General features: G+C 39.0%; 1 protein-coding gene across 8 annotated transcripts in view; it reads right to left on the minus strand.

Annotated features, from left to right (window-relative positions):
• RABGAP1 (RAB GTPase activating protein 1) overlaps positions 1 to 15,834 on the minus strand; it is a 154,651-nt gene that overhangs the window by 132,836 nt on the left and 5,981 nt on the right. For 3 of the 8 annotated variants that reach the window (XM_032306351.1, XM_032306350.1, XM_032306359.1), the window contains exon 2: positions 4,277 to 4,476. The exons of 1 other annotated variant lie outside the window; for it this stretch is intronic. In XM_032306351.1, the coding sequence (XP_032162242.1) occupies positions 4,277 to 4,426 (150 nt within the window). In that variant the 5' untranslated portion in view covers positions 4,427 to 4,476. Of the gene's footprint in view, positions 1 to 4,276; positions 4,477 to 15,834 lie in introns of those variants that run through there. 4 more of the 8 variants (XM_032306353.1, XM_032306355.1, XM_032306358.1 and 1 more) reach the window with 3 other exon arrangements.

A 15,834-nucleotide genomic window follows, 5' to 3' on the forward strand; every position in this document is an offset into this window, starting at 1 on the left:
TCACTATAGTTACTTTTAATATCTTTGTCTTTTTAACCTTTATACTAGAATTCATCAACACACCATCTTACAGTGTAAGAGTATTACGATTTTGACTACATACTTACTTTCTTCAGTTTTATACTTTCATATTTTTCATTTTATTAGTTAATATTCTTTCATCTCAGATTAAAGAACATCTTTCAGAATTTTTAGTAAGGTTTGGTGATGATTGATTCCCTTAGTTGGATTTGGGAATATCTTTTTCTCTCCTTCATTTCTGAAGGACAACTTTGCTGAGTAACACATTCTTGGTTGTTTTTGTTTTGTTTTGTTTTGTTTTCCTTTCAGCACTTTGAGTGTATCATCCCACTCTCTTCTGGCCCACAAAGCTTCTGCTGAGAAATCTGCTAATAGACTTATGGAGACTCCCTTGTGATGTGATATTATTTTTTTCCTCTTGCTCCTTTAAAAATTGTCTTTTACTTTAGACAGTTTTATTATAATGTGTCTTGGGAAGAATTGCTTTGGGTTGAAATCTTGGGGAAACCTATTAGCTTTATGAACTCAAATGTCCAAATTTCTCTCCAAATTTGAGAAATTCTCATGCATTAGGTCTCTATAACCTTTCAACCCATTTCCCCCTCTCTTCCTCTGGCACACCAATAAATGCAGAGATTATTTTTATGGTATACCTTAGTTCATGTAGGCTTTCTGCACTCTTTTGCATTTTTTTGTTTTCAAACTAGATAACATTAAATAATCTTTCTTCTCCTTTGTAATAATTTCTTCTGCTTGATGATTTCCATCTCATTTGCTTTCCCTAAGGTGGCGATGACTGCTCAAGCATGTGGTTTCTCTCAATCCCACAGAATCCAGTTTCTATGCATGCTCACTGGCCATCTGCAAAGATTCATTCTGACCATTCCTGGCCTCAGCAGCATGCACAAGAAGGCAGTAACTGGGGGTGGGTGTGTCTGGGTGAGCTGCACAGAGCTTGGTGGTACCCATAGCCCAGCTGAAGTGATCAGCAGGGGAGACAACCTCATGAACAGACTTCCTGATAGAGTTCCCAAAGCAGTTAATAAAATGTGTGTTCCTCTCATATGTTCCATTCTCAGCCTTAGCTAGTGTTCTCCCAGCAAGACTGTCCACCCACAAGTTGTGTAGTTCATAACCCAATATTCTGGAAGGAGTGAAAAAGAAATGGGTTTTGGGAGTATCCCACACAGCTGGGGAATCCAGCACTTGCTCTCAATTTCCCACATGGAGAAAATCATGGGCAGAGAAAGTCTCTACTGGCATTGAGCTGTGCCATCTTGGGGGAAAGGTGACACAGGTAAAGTAAAACAGCTCCTTTCACAGTCTTCAATGGATCCAATCTTGGATGTTTTTTGGTCCAAGCATGCTGAAACCTGATAGACCCCTCGACTTCCACAAAGGCACTCTGGTCCACGACTGATTGTCTAAATCAGTGTTCTTTGAGGGTAGGATGGTAGTAAAGTTTATCCTAAAACTCCTGAAAACACCTCTCATTAATTCTTTTGCCAGTTGAAATTTACTGTTGATCCCCTCTAGTGAATTTTCGGTTTCAGCTGCTGTGCTTTTCCACTTCAGAATTTCCAACTGGTTCCTTTTTTAATAATTTCTATCTCTTTAATGATATTCTGTATTTGATACGACACCGTCATCATACTTTCCTTTATTTCTTTAAGCGAGATTTCTTTTAGTTCACTGAACTTAATGGCTACTTTGAAGAATCTATGTATTAAGTCCAACATGCCACTCTTATAACCAGTATCTACTGTCTGCTCTTTTTAAAAAAAAGGACATACAGGTTATTTTTTCATGTTTCTTTGAATGTTTCACAATTCTGTGTTGGAAACTTGGTATTTTAGATAATATATTGTACCAATTCACAGTACTGGTCTCCCCACTCTGGGACTTGTTAATTTTTTTATGCTTGCTTGTTTATTTAGTAGCTAGGTAGCTTATTTCCCTAAATTCCATTCCCCTCATTCCTATACTGTTAAACCTCTAACTTGCTCCCCTGGAGAGATGTGGCTTTGCCTATAGTAATCCTAAAATGAGAGCGATTTTGAAAGAGTGCTTGGACTCCTTCTCTGACCACCATAGATGTTAAACTCCACTAATTATGGCCAACTGCTCTATAGTTTTCAACAATGCACTTGGGTATAAACTACTCCACAGAATAAACTAACCAAACTGACATTACTTTGAAGGGAGTTTCAGAGGTCCATGTTTGAGATCTGTTCTAAGAGTCAGTCTCCTCCCAGTAAACCTATACTTAAATCTCTATGTTCAATCAATCTATCAATCTCCTCTCCAATTACCTTTCACCACAAGGTCTACTGTTTTTGAGAGTACCCTTAGGCTTGAATTTCTCTACACTCTACTGTAAATAAAGTCAGTTTCTCTGGGAAGGGATTAGGAGCTGTTTTATGACACCCTTCTCACTACAGGGAAAATCTGAGAGCCACGGTCATGAAGTTAGGAGATGGAACAATAGCATGTTTTACCCTGAGTGACATCCCATCTTTAGAAGCTGAGTACATGGTGGTTGTAGGTGGTATAGTAGTCTCAAGTCTTCTTGGTTTGTCTGTACTGGTGGGGAACCACTATTTTAGAGGCTAGGGCAATTGGACCCTCAGTATTCTAAGTAGCACTGTGCCCAAAGGAGAGCCTCTATCCCAAGAACAAGGGCTGGGCAAAAAAAGGGCACCCCCCCCCCCCCCACCAATCTCTGAGTCACACTTGGCTAGCAAAATGTAGCTGGAGGCAGGATGAGAAATGCAACTGCCCTGTTATTCCCTGGAAGATAGCCCTCCAACTAGGAGTCAGGGGCAGGGGTCAGGTGAGAATCCTGTCTTCTTGATTGCACTGAGAATGGGGTTACCATTTTGCTCAGCTGGGAGAGATGAGGGAAGCAATCTCTCTTGGTTCAAATACCACAGATTCTTTACCAAATTTTAGTAAATTTCCTTGAATAAATGTTTCTTTACTTGCTGTATACCCTTTAGAACATTTCCAAAGACTGTAAATCATTGTTTGTTTTAATCACTGCCACCAATTTTGCTAAGGAGCAGGTCCACACATCTCCTTATGCTGCCATGCTAGAAGTCTCTATCAGCCAGTGAGCTTTTTAAAATGCAAATCAGATTATGCCCCCATTGAAAACTCTCCAAAAGATTCCTTCACATTTATAACAAAGTCCAAATTTCTCCTAAGCTCTACAAAGGTCTACATGATGCAGGCTCAGCCAAGCACTGGATATCAGTTTACCACTTTTTATTTCCTTTAGTCACTCTGCTCTAATCTCTGTCCTAACAACGGTGGTCCTCTTCAGGATCTGTCTTCTGTTCCCTTTAAAAAGCTCTCCTCCTGGATTTCTCCTTGGCCTTCTTCCCCATTTCATTCAGGTCTCTGCTCAAATGTCATTTCAAGACATTCTCTATAATAGTACCTGCCCTTTCTTCTTTATCCATGTATCCCACTCTGATTTTCTTCACGGCACCTAAATTTATGTAACCTATTCACTTTCTTATGTGCTTAAAGTCTGTTTCCTCCATTAGAATAACAACTCTTAAGAGGGTAGGGCGCTTTGCAATCTTATTCACCACTGTATCCCCAGTATTTAGTACTTGGCACACAGTCAACACTCAATAAAAACTTGAATGAATAAACTTAAACACGAACTGAAATATTTTTAAAGCGATTTACATTTAAAAAAAAAAGCGATTTACATTTTAAATGGCATTAACAGTGTTCTTCCTAATATTCATAAAGACAATGATTAACAAAGTATGGGAAAAAAAGTAAAATAGTTGTTCATCTGGCTTAGAAAATATAAACAAACAAAAATGGCCAATATCAAAGTATTTAATATTGTTTCAATAATCCTAAAATTTATTTTTATAAATTACACTGCTGACCTGCCCTTGCTTTTACACTACATATACCAGAACCAGAAGAAATAATCATCTCTAATTTAATGAGAAAATAAAACCAATACTAAGGTCATAAATATTTCTACTATGACCACTAGTTTTCACAATTGGGGTACTGGAAGACTTAGAAGCTAATCAAATTGAAAATCCTTAATCAAATATAAATTCGTCACCATCACTAATTATAAATAAAAGACTTTACTATTAAAAAAGTTAGGACACTATTTCCCTTTTTTCAGTTGCACTCCATATACCTTCCTATTATAGGCCAAGTTTTGCAATGAGCCTAGCAAGGCTAAGCAAAGGAATCTTGGGTTATGGAGTTTTACCTTGAGTCCTGTTTTCTCGTCATCACTTCCATTATTTGTAGATGGTGTCTCATCTCCTTGCCTGGAAACCAAGACAAAATCTTCACTATTAAGAGTAGAAACAGAGTCTGAGGAGACACTGATTTTTCCAACAGAAGCCTTGTCATCCATGACTCAAGAATGAAGCTCAACTCATGAATGATTAAATATTCTAAAAATGCCTGAAAAACAAAAACCATAAAGATACTCATATAGAATGTCTGCCAGATATTCAGTTATGCTCTAATTCTTACAAAATACATAAGGAAAAACTTAAAAAAATACTTTCAAAATCTCTTCCCAAGACTTTCACTACTTACAACTTAGGCTTTCTATTCCAGATAATAAAGGAATTTGATGCTATTCAGGGCCAAGATATTTCAGATTAAAAAACAAATAAATAAAACAGATTCCCTTGAGAATAACTTCCTACCTATAGTGATTTTTTTTTTGGCATATGTTACGACTCTATTGTTGGACCTCAAAAACTATTATAAAGTACTAAACTTCTGTTTTCTACCCTTTGATTTGTAAAGCTATACACATAAATGAAATTGAAAGCACACAGGACAATAACTAAAGTTTTTCTAATGTTACTGATCCTTGAATTTAAAATATTAATAAGATGCTTTTAAGAAATAAAATTTCATATTCACACTCAAATAAATTCAAGACAGAGCAAATTCCTTACATAGCAAGAAATCAGAAATCCATTAAAAACTCAAATCTTCCCATCCCATGGTTTCTTAGAATTCAACTCAACATGAACATTACCAGTAAGTTTCATGCCAAAAATTCCCAGCAAGAAGTATAAAAATATGTCACTTATGAAAAGCCACTTGATTATTTATGGACTACTGGAATAAAACTTAAACTCATCTACCATTCAAAAACCTGGTTCTGAATACTTTATGGCAATGTTCCCATTTGGTTGCCAAAACAGCAACAAACAATGCAACATACTCAGAAAGCTGTAACCAATAAACAGTAGCTCTAGCTCTGTGCTCATCTTGTACCCCAAAGAGGTAAAGGTGCTGAGAGTCTATTTAATCTCTCCAATTAAGAAATCCTGATTTATGCTTTGTGTTTTTAACTGAACATATATTTATTGAGCATACACCATGTGCCAAGCACTACTTTCCCTTCAAAGGCTCAAAACTAAACACCTGGCAGCAGGAATTACACAATCCATGAGTATAACCATTAAACAGACAAGAAAATGGCAACCCCAAAAGAAGGTAATTTACCTAGGCATAACTAAGGATGGAACCCTTACTTCTACTACTTACTGCTTCCTATTTAAACTAATTTCCTTGTTTAAATGGCTATCATAGCTTTATATTTCATAGGACTAAATTTAGATGTATACTGTGGCATTCAAAGACACTTTAAAATGTACTTTTTGAAAACTTTCTCTAATGTAGTTTTGCTTCATCCATTCAGGCAATACTCACTAAGTATCTAGTATATAAAGAATAATACATGGTAAATGAGAGAAAACAGAATCCTGCCCCAAAGGAATGTACAGAACAGAGGCACAATGAACAGGTTACGAGGTACTGATTTAGGGTAAAGAAAACTCTGGGAACATGTTTAGAGAAGGACCTAGACACTAAAAGTTAAGGAAAATATTCACCTGAAACTAGTAGAATATTGTATGTCAATTATACTTCAATAAAAAAATAAATTATTAGAAGAGGTAATGTCCTTACTAAAGATATATACTTTTTTTTTAAAGATTTTATTTGCTTATTTGACAGAGAGAGAGACAGCAAGAGACAGAACACAAGCAGCAGGAGTTGGAGAGCGGGAAGCAGGCTTCCCGCTGAGCAGAGAGCCAGATGCGGGACTTGATCCCAGGACACTAGGATCATGACCTGAGCCGAAGGCAGACGCTTAATGACAGAGCTACCCAGGCACCCCAAGATAGATACTTTAATAAATACCCATGTATTTGCCCTTATTGGATCCTCTTACTAAAGTGGTTTCCTTGCTTTTGTACTCCATCAACTCCAACTCATCAATTCATGATCTAACTCCTTTTCCTAGTAGCCTGCCAATCCTCATCCCAGAACCAAGTAAACTGCTTGCCTTATTTCTGCTCCTCTAACATTTTACATTTTTATAGCACGTATTATGATGTATTACAATCTGATGGTAACTGCCTCTTAATTTAATCTTCACATCATTTATTACACAGATAAGGAGATTGAGACCTAGACTGAGGTGTAACTTGTTCAAGATAATGGCTGTAATGTAAGGTGGTTAGAGGCAAAGGCAAAAATTTAACCCAGTTATCTGTTATTCCAGAAGCTATGCTCTTTCTGTCAGATTATGATACCTTCCCAATGCCACGAATCTGGGCCCTGTCCCAAAACACTCAGTATTGGGTAAAGAAATCTTTATCTTTTATAGAACATGCTCATACTTCAGGCAAGGCTCTTCATGCTTAATTAGATTTCCATTCTTTTAAATTGTGATTAATAGCAGAATGCCTCAGAAAGTTCTCTAAAGCTATGATCTGAGACACTGACTACTTTCTATAATACTGTAGACTCAAAAAATAATATACTTTGGTATTTAAACACTACAGAACTGAGAAGACTTGGCCAACTCCAAGTTCAACCTATTTCCTTTGAGGAGGTGATAGGAAAATACACTTTATAAAATACTATTTGTTTTGGCACCTGTAAAAAAACTGAATCACTAAGTGGGGATGAGGTTTATCAAAACATGAAGTAGTACAGGAAAAGTTAAACAAGACTCCCCTCCTCTGGCCTCCACAATAAAGAGGTGTCCCAGGACGCCTGGGTGGCTCAGTGGGTTACGGCGCTGCCTTCGGCTCAGGTCATGATCTCAGGGTCCTGGGATCGAGTCCCGCATCGGGCTCTCTGCTCAGCGGGGAGCCTGCTTCCTCCTCTCTCTCTCTCTGCCTGCCTCTCTGTCTACTTGCGGTCTCTCTCTGTCAAATAAATAAATAAAATCTTAAAAAAAAAAAAAAAAGCGGTATCCCAGAACCTGGTGTACTCCTGGCAAAGCTATATTTGCAACCTCTCTGGAGACCACGAGGAGTAACTGTTTTGTTTTTAATCCCTACTTTTATCATTTACCAAAAGAAGTCCCTACTGTAATCCTTCATCCTTCAGACTGCAACTCTAGGTCTAAACCTCATGGATAATTAAAATAAGCTTTTTCCTCCAAACATCCTGCACCACCAGTTCTCTTCCTACTTCTCCTTATAATATCCATCACCATTTGACACACTTTATGTTTTTATCATTTGTTTTTAAATATCATGTAAGCTAGAACCTAAGTCCCACCAGGACAGAGATGTGTCTGTTTCATTAACTGCTGTACCTTAGCACCTGAACAGTGCCTGGCTCCATCCCAGGACACTAGCACATAGTAGGCGCTCAAATACCTGCTAAAAAATTAGGATAAATGGTAAATAAAGATGGAAAAGAACAAGAGCCACCCAATGAAAAGGTAAGATCATCTACTGACTGACAGAACACATGTCACATTTGTGACAATAAAGCACACAATTAAGAGTTGGAAAAACCTAAGTTAGAATACTGGCTGTACTCCCTAATAGTGTGAGCTTTGTCATAACGAGCCTTAGTTTCCACAAGTGAAAATGATGTACTATGTAGCTTACAAAACTACTGTAAAAATTACTAAGGAAAATATGTACACCTTATTTATTAACACACGAAAAACAGTATAAGCACCCAGTAGTTACAGCTTTTTTTTTTTTTTAAGATTTTATTTATTTGACAGAGAGAGATCACAAGTAGGCAGAGAGGCAGGCAGAGAGAGAGGAGGAAGCAGGCTCCCTGCTGAGTAGAGAGCCCGATGCAGGACTCGATCCCGGGACCCCGAGATCATGACCTGAGCCAAAGGCAGCGGCTTAATCCACTGAGCCACCCAGGTGCCCCTAGTTACAGCTTTTTAAGCTAACTTCCAGTTTTAAAAGAATTAACAACTATCAGAGCACCTGGGTGGCTCAGTCAAGTGTCTGCCCTCAGCTTAGGTCATGATTTCAGGGTCTTGGGATCGAGCCCTGCGTTGGGCTCCCTGGCTAAGCAAGGAGTCAGCTTCTCTTTCTCTCTCTGGCACATCCCCCACCCACCCTGTGCCCTCTGTCTCAAAAAGTTCAATAAAGTCTTTAAAAAAAAAAAAATTAAATTAACAAGTATCAACTGATTAAGGTAATTCAGTTTCAGAAACAATACTAGGACAAAAATACATAGCTTTCTTATTTTCCACATTCTAATTTCTTTGTATCTAAATAAATGTGAAGGAATACTCTAAATAAAAAATGTTTTACCTTTATATGATACTTTACAGATTACTAAAACATACACATTCTTAATCTCATTTTACCACGTAACAATTCTATAAGGTAGACAGAATAAGGATTTTTATCCCCTTTTAATAAGATAATATACATACATGGATCCTGGTATAGGTAGGCACTAGTTATTTCCTTCTTTTAAACAAGTGACAACCTAGACTCTAGCATATCTAGTTACCAACAGGACCAGATTGGTGAGTCAAGTTCAAGGATGTTTCCTTCTCTATCACCTTTAAAAAGTCAGTAAGTCACTTAAAATGATAGGTGATTTTGTTTACGCAGCCTCCAGCATCAAACCCAAAAGTTCAACTGTTAAGTTTTTCAGAACTTCTTTTACTACTTTTACCCTTATTAACATATAAAAGATCCTTAGAGATTTTCTGATTGAAGATTAGGCTCATGGGGGAACCTAGCTGGCTTAGTAAGTAGACAGGGTTGGTCAGGGTCGTGAGTTTGAGCCCCATGTTGGGCACAGAAATTTAATAAAAAATTATTTTAAAAAGGGGTGCCTGGGGACACCTGGATGGCTCAGTCAGTTAAGTGCCTGCCTTCAGCATGGGTCATGATCTCAGGGTCCTGGGTTTGAATCCCACATCAGGCTCCCTGCTCAGTGGAGAGTCTGCTTCTTCCTCTGCTGCAGCGCCCCCTGCTTGTGCATTCTCTCTCTTCTGACAAATAAATAAAAACGCTAAAAAAAAAAAAAAAGAAGGGGGGGCACCTGGGTGGCTTAGTGGGTTAAAGTCTCTGCCTTCTGCTCAGGTCATGATCTCAGGGTCCTGGGATCGAGCCCCACATCAGGCTCTCTGCTCAGCAGGGAGCCTGCTTCCTCCCAACCCCCTGCCTGCCTCTCTGCCTACTTGTGATCTCTGTCAAATAAATAAATAAAAATCTTAAAAATAAAAATATTGGGGGTGCCTGGGTTGGTTCAGTTGGTTAAGCAGCTGCCTTCAGCTCAGGTCATGATCCCAGGGTGCTGGGATCGAGCCCCACATTGGGCTCCCTGCTCAGCGGACAGCCTGCTTCTCCCTCACTCTGCTTGCCACTCTGCCTATTTGTGCACTTTCTATTTCTGCCAAATAAATAAAATCTTTTAGAAATTTTTTAAAAAAATTAAAAATTTAAAAATTACAAAATAAAAAGGGGCACCTGAGTAACTCAGTGAACTGAGCAACCACCTCTTGATTTTGGCTCAAGTCATGATCTCAGGGTTATGGGATTGAGTCCTGAGTCACGTTGCATGTTGGGCAATGAGTTAGCCTGGAATTCTCTCTACCCCTTTCCCTCTGCCTGCTGCTCCCCCAGCTAGTATGCTCTCTCAAATAAATCTTTTATTTTTTCCCCTGATGGGTAGTTTATTTTATTCTTTTGTTGGACTGATCCCTTTTTAAAAATTAACATATAATGTATTATTTGTTTCAGGGGTACAAGTCTGAAACTCATCAGTCTTACACAATTCACAGCGCTCACGGTAACAGATACCCTCCCCAATGCCCATCACCCCACCTCCCCATCCTTCCCATCCTCCTCCCCTCCAGCAACCCTCAGTTTGTTTCCTGAGACTAAAGAGTCTTTCACGGTTTTTCTCCCTTCCTGATCCCACCTTGTTTCTTTTTTCCCCTCCCTTCCCCCATCCTGCCTCTAAATTCCTCATATCAGAGAGATCATATGATAATTGTCTTTCTCTGATTGACTTAATTCGCTTAGCATGATACCCTCTGGTTCCACCCATGTTGTTGCAAATAGCAAGATTCTGTGGTTTTGATGGCTGCATAGTATTCCATTGTATATATATACCACATCATCTTTATCCGTTCATCTGTTGATGGACAGATAGGTTCTTTCCATAGTTTGGCTATTGTGGACATTGCTGCGATAAACATTCGGGTGCACGGGCCCCTTCAGATCACTACATTTGTATCTTTAGGGCAAATACCCAGTAGGATAGTTGCTGGGTCATAGGGTAGCCCTATTTTCAACGCAAATAAATCTTTTCAAAATAATTTTTTAAAAAGAAAGAAAATTAGTCTCATGATATCAAAACTCTTTACAATCTTTTAGCCTAAATTTACTGTTCTGTGCCCTAAGTGACAATTTATACTTAACTATACTTCTGCAAAGATCATGGCAAATAACGCACTCATTCTTGTCAAAAGAAGATCATGTTCATTCTCAATCTCCTCTTTCTTAGAGACCCAGCTAATGGGGAGTAAAATGGAAAGGAAATGGGGCACTTGGGTGGCTCAGTCAGTAAAGCATCTGCCTTTGGCTCAGATCATAATCCCAGGGTCCTGGAATCAAGTCCCACATCTGGCTTTCTGCTCAGCGGGAAGTCTGCTTTTCTCTCTCCCTCCATCTGCCCTCCCCACTGCTTGTTCTCTTTCTCTCAAATAAATAAAATCTTCAAAAAAAGAAGAAAAGAACTGCCCATGATAAAGTTTCTTTTGATAGTCCTTCAATAGCAGTGGGCTCCTGGGCAATCAGTGTTTACTTTTTAAAAACTCGTTTTTTGGACAAAGTACTATCAGATACTAACATTCAGAGGAGTAATATAAACAGCAAACTTGCAGTGGCATGAATTTGCTTATGTGCAATTAGTAGAAGCAAAGATCAGCTCCCAATAAGTGACCTACCTAACTCAATAAAAGAGGTGTGAGTGATACTTGTAATTGAACTTGACATGCTTGAGACAAAATGTGCTAGTTCCCAGCCACTATTCCAGGGCTCTAATTCATCTTTATTTTCTTGAAACTCTTTCCTCCCCAAGTAATATTAACTGCCTCCACACCACTTTCATGAGGACACTCCAGTCGAAGAGAAGTCCCTCTCTCAAAAATCTGGCTCCTCCATCTCTCACCAACCCTTATCGAACCTCCTCTTTTTAAAACTTAATTTAAAGCCTCATCTGTGGGGGCACCTGGGTGGCTCAAGTCAGCTGAGCATCTGCCTTTGGTTCAGGTCATGATCTCAGGAGTCCTGCGACTGAACTCCATGTTGGGCTCCCTGCTCAGCAGGGAGTCTGCTTCTTTCTATCCCTCTACCCCTCCACCTACTCCTTCTCTCTCATGTGCTAATAAAGAAAGTCTTTAAAAACACACACATGCGTGCGCGCGCACACACACACACACACACACACACACACAAAACACCTCATCTGTAGCCCTGAGTATTTTACTCTCTCAGAGTCATTTTTTTTTACTTTTTTTTTTAAAAAAGATTTTATTTATTTATCTGACACAGAGAGATCACAAATAGGCAGAGAGGCAGGTGGGGGGGAGGGGAAGCAGGCTCCCTGCTGAGGACCCAGGACCCTGAGATCATGACCTGAGCTGAAGACAGAGGCTTAACCAACTGAGCCACCGAGGCACCCTGTCAGCATCATTTTAAAAAGGAAATAAACAAACTAGTCATGTACAGTACTAACTTTCAAAGCCCAAATAATTTTTTTTCAGTTCTCATCATCTTCTACCACTGAAATAAATGAAAATGCTGACCATTTCTTTATTCTGAAACTTTGTTCTTGCTTCCACTTTCTATCTTTGACTACCTTTTCTCAGGTATCATTTACGTTCCCTTTCTTCTGACCCCCTCCTTTTTAAAAGTTTTTATTTATTTAATCATGAGAGACAGAGACAGAGATCATGAAAGGCAGAGGGAGAAGCAGGCTTGCTGCAGAGCAGGGAGCCTGATGTGGAACTCGATCCCAGAGCCCCAGGATCATGACCTGAGCTAGAGACAGACGCTTAACCAACTGAGCCACCCAGGTGCCCCTCTTCTGCCCATTCTTTAAGTTCCACCCTGTTCCTCTTCTTTTTCCACTATTCCCTGGCTCTTACTAGCTCACACAGTCACAGTTTTTTTTTTTTTTTTTTTTTTGGCATGATGACAATACTCATAGCTCTATCTTTCCTCTCTAATTCCATATGGGTATTTCTGTTATATTTTTCTTTCCTTTTTTTTTTTTCCTATTTCTTTTCTTTTCTTTTTTTTGAGAGGGAGGAGGGTGAGAGGAGGGGCAGGGAGAGAGAGAATCTTTTTTTTTTTTTTTTAAAGATTATTTATTTAGGGGCGCCTGGGTGGCTCAGTGGGTTAAGCCGCTGCCTTCGGCTCAGGTCATGATCTCAGGGTGCTGGGATCGAGTCCCGCATCGGGCTCTCTGCTCAGTGGGGAGCCTGCTTCCCTCTGTCTCTCTCTGCCTGCCTCTCCATCTACTTGCAATTTCTCTCTGTCAAAAAAAAAAAAAAAAAAATCTTTAAAGATTATTTATTTAATTATTTGACAGACTGAGATCTCAAGTAGGCAGAGAGGCAGGCAGAGAGAGAGAGAGAGAGAGAGAGAGGAGGAAGCAGGCTTCCCGGCAGAGCAGAGAGCCCAATGTGGGGCTCGATCCCAGGACCCCGGGATCACGACCTGAGCCAAAGGCAGAGGCTTTAACCCACTGAGCCGCCCAGGGAGAGAGAGAATCTTAAGCAGGCTCCATGCCCAGCACGGAGCCCGACGAGATCACGACCTAAACTGAAATCAAGAGCCAGACACTCAACCAAATGAGCCGCCCAGGTGCCCCTGTGTTTTCCTTTCTATTTCGTATTAAGTGTCTGACATGTGCCAGGCACTATGTATAATGTTATGGTGAGGAATAATAGGTAGTCTTTACCTAGGATAGGCTTACAGTGGTACAGAAAATGGACAGATGAGCAGGAAATTATAATATAGTGCTTGGTATAATAGAGGTATGCGAAGGATGTTGTGAGAATACACAGGACAGTTCTGCTACATGTATTCATGACCATCTCAAAATCAATTCCATGTAAACCTGTGTCAACCACACAAACATATTCTTTCTTCCTCATAGGTTCCTTATCCTGGTTAACAACTACTGATCCAAGACAGAGATGTTCTCCCCTGGAACACTAATAGATTTTGGTTCCAAAACACCCCAATCTTATTCTCCGACATGCTTCATGTCACTGACTCATGAGTACCCCATTCTCTTTCAACTAAAACATAAATTTCCTTTCCTAGACTCTCCCTATGGGGCGCCTGGGTGGCTCAGTTGGCTAAGCAACTGTCTTCAGCTCAGGTCATGATCCCAGGGTCCTGGGATCGAGCCACACATCAGGCTTCTTACTCAGCAGGGAACCTGCTTCTCCCTCTCCCTGCTACTCCACCTGCTTGTGCGCTCTCTCTTTCTCTCTCTCTGTCAAATAAAATAATAATAATAATAATCTACACTTTTCCTAGTCATTGATTATCAAGTATCTAAAATTTAAATCTGATCATATATCCCACCCTTTCCTCAAAACCTCTGACTGCCCCTGACTGAAAATAGAATAAAACCCCAACTCTCATTAGTCTTCAAAACAGGGAAACAGTCTATCATTCTAGTCTTATCTCCTTCTATCTAACCATACCAGAAATGCACCAAATATGTCATACATTTTTATGCTTTCAAGCCTTTGCCCATGTTGTTTGCTAATCTAGGAACAGGTCTCCATTTCCCCAGGTAGTTCTTCTCCCTCACCAGCAATCTTATGTTACAATCAAATATCCAAACTCCCCCTTTCCTTTCTGCAATATTCATTATTTCTCTCAAGGGCTCCCTAAGGCTTTTGCTTGCTTTTTAATTCTATCACAAAATTATAGCATTTATCACACAGTAGAATAATATTATACCTCTTCCCTACTCCAACACATTGGTTGATCATTTTATTCCAGAAACAATTACTAAATAAAAACCACTACAGTAAACACTGGGAATACAATGAGCACAGACAGTCCCTGTGAACTATTTGTGGACTGGGATCTTGGGTTTTATTCGTATTATCTTTATATCCTTGTTTACTAACAGCCTTACATAAATTTGGTTGAATAATACTCTTTAATCAGTGTTTAACTGGTAGGAGGACAGATGACAAATATGCTACACTACATACATGTGACTTGGGGATATGGATATGGATGGCAACTAGAATGAAGAGACTCAAAAAGACTACCTTTGAGTGTGCCTCGCTGACTCTTCATCAAGTTCCCAACTGTCAAACTCAAAACCAGTTAACACTGAGTCAAAAAATATATCTTAGATTCCCTTCGGACCAAAACACTCATCACTTCCTTCACAATACCCATCATTTTTGTTGCTCAATCAGCGAGCAAATTGAGTACAGCTTTAGGGAATCTTAAAGGGGATACTTAAGTTATCTTGCTAAATATAAAGAAACAGTAATACTTATTAGTTCCTACTACCAATTATATGGCCAACACGGTACTAAAAAGCTATATAAGCATTATTTCTAATGTTCACATAAACTTGAACAGATACTGACTTCTTATAACGAACTCAGTAGACTCAAGCTGAGACAGGTTCCATAACCTGCTTAAGTTCATGCATAAAACTGTAGGCACCTCTGTCCTTTTCTGGAATGCAGCTCTTCTCCTTGGTGTCCTTATCTCCATTATCTCCCCATTCTAATCCATTCTCTATGTTAGGTACCAGTTGTATCTATCTAAAACACGGATAAGGTTACTCTCTGTTCAGAAAAAGACAAAACAGGAAGGAAGAGAATCAAGTCTCAAAGATGCTGTAACAGGCTAATTTCTCTGGGTCTGTAGCACTTTAAAATTAAACAGCATACTAAGAAGTTATTATTATTTTTTTAATCACACTATGTTAATCTCAGCTTTTTTCTTTTTTCCTTGGCTCAGATGTTTTCCTGCACTAGTTTTCACATGAGTTTCTCACAGCCTAGCCCTGGGAAGGGTGGGACAAATTTAACAAAACTCAATGGAAAATCATCCCTTCTTTATAAAAATAAATTCCTTTCCACCACTAGTAATTGCTAAACAATAGATGTGTCTTTCTTGAAGTCTAACTCTGAATTTGGAGGCTGTTTCTTTGAATTATTCTAGTCAGCTAAGAGAACCATATTAATTTAAGCCTTCTGAATAATTTCAACTTCGCTTAGAAAACCAGAAACAAAAGAAAACAAAACAATCATTTTGGGCCTACAGTAAGTAAAAGCAAGAAAAACCAGGTTATCTAAAAGTCATCATCAGGCAAATTTTAACCTGCAATTCACTTCCTTCAACTATAAAGTGATTGTTTTAGTTCAATTCCAGAAAAATTTAAAAGGATAATTTAATTATAGGAATATAGAAATTTGTAAGACAGAAGGGTTTACATTTAATT

Source organism: Mustela erminea, chromosome 12 (assembly GCF_009829155.1).
Source record: "Mustela erminea isolate mMusErm1 chromosome 12, mMusErm1.Pri, whole genome shotgun sequence".
In the NCBI taxonomy this organism is placed as follows: domain Eukaryota; kingdom Metazoa; phylum Chordata; class Mammalia; order Carnivora; family Mustelidae; genus Mustela; species Mustela erminea.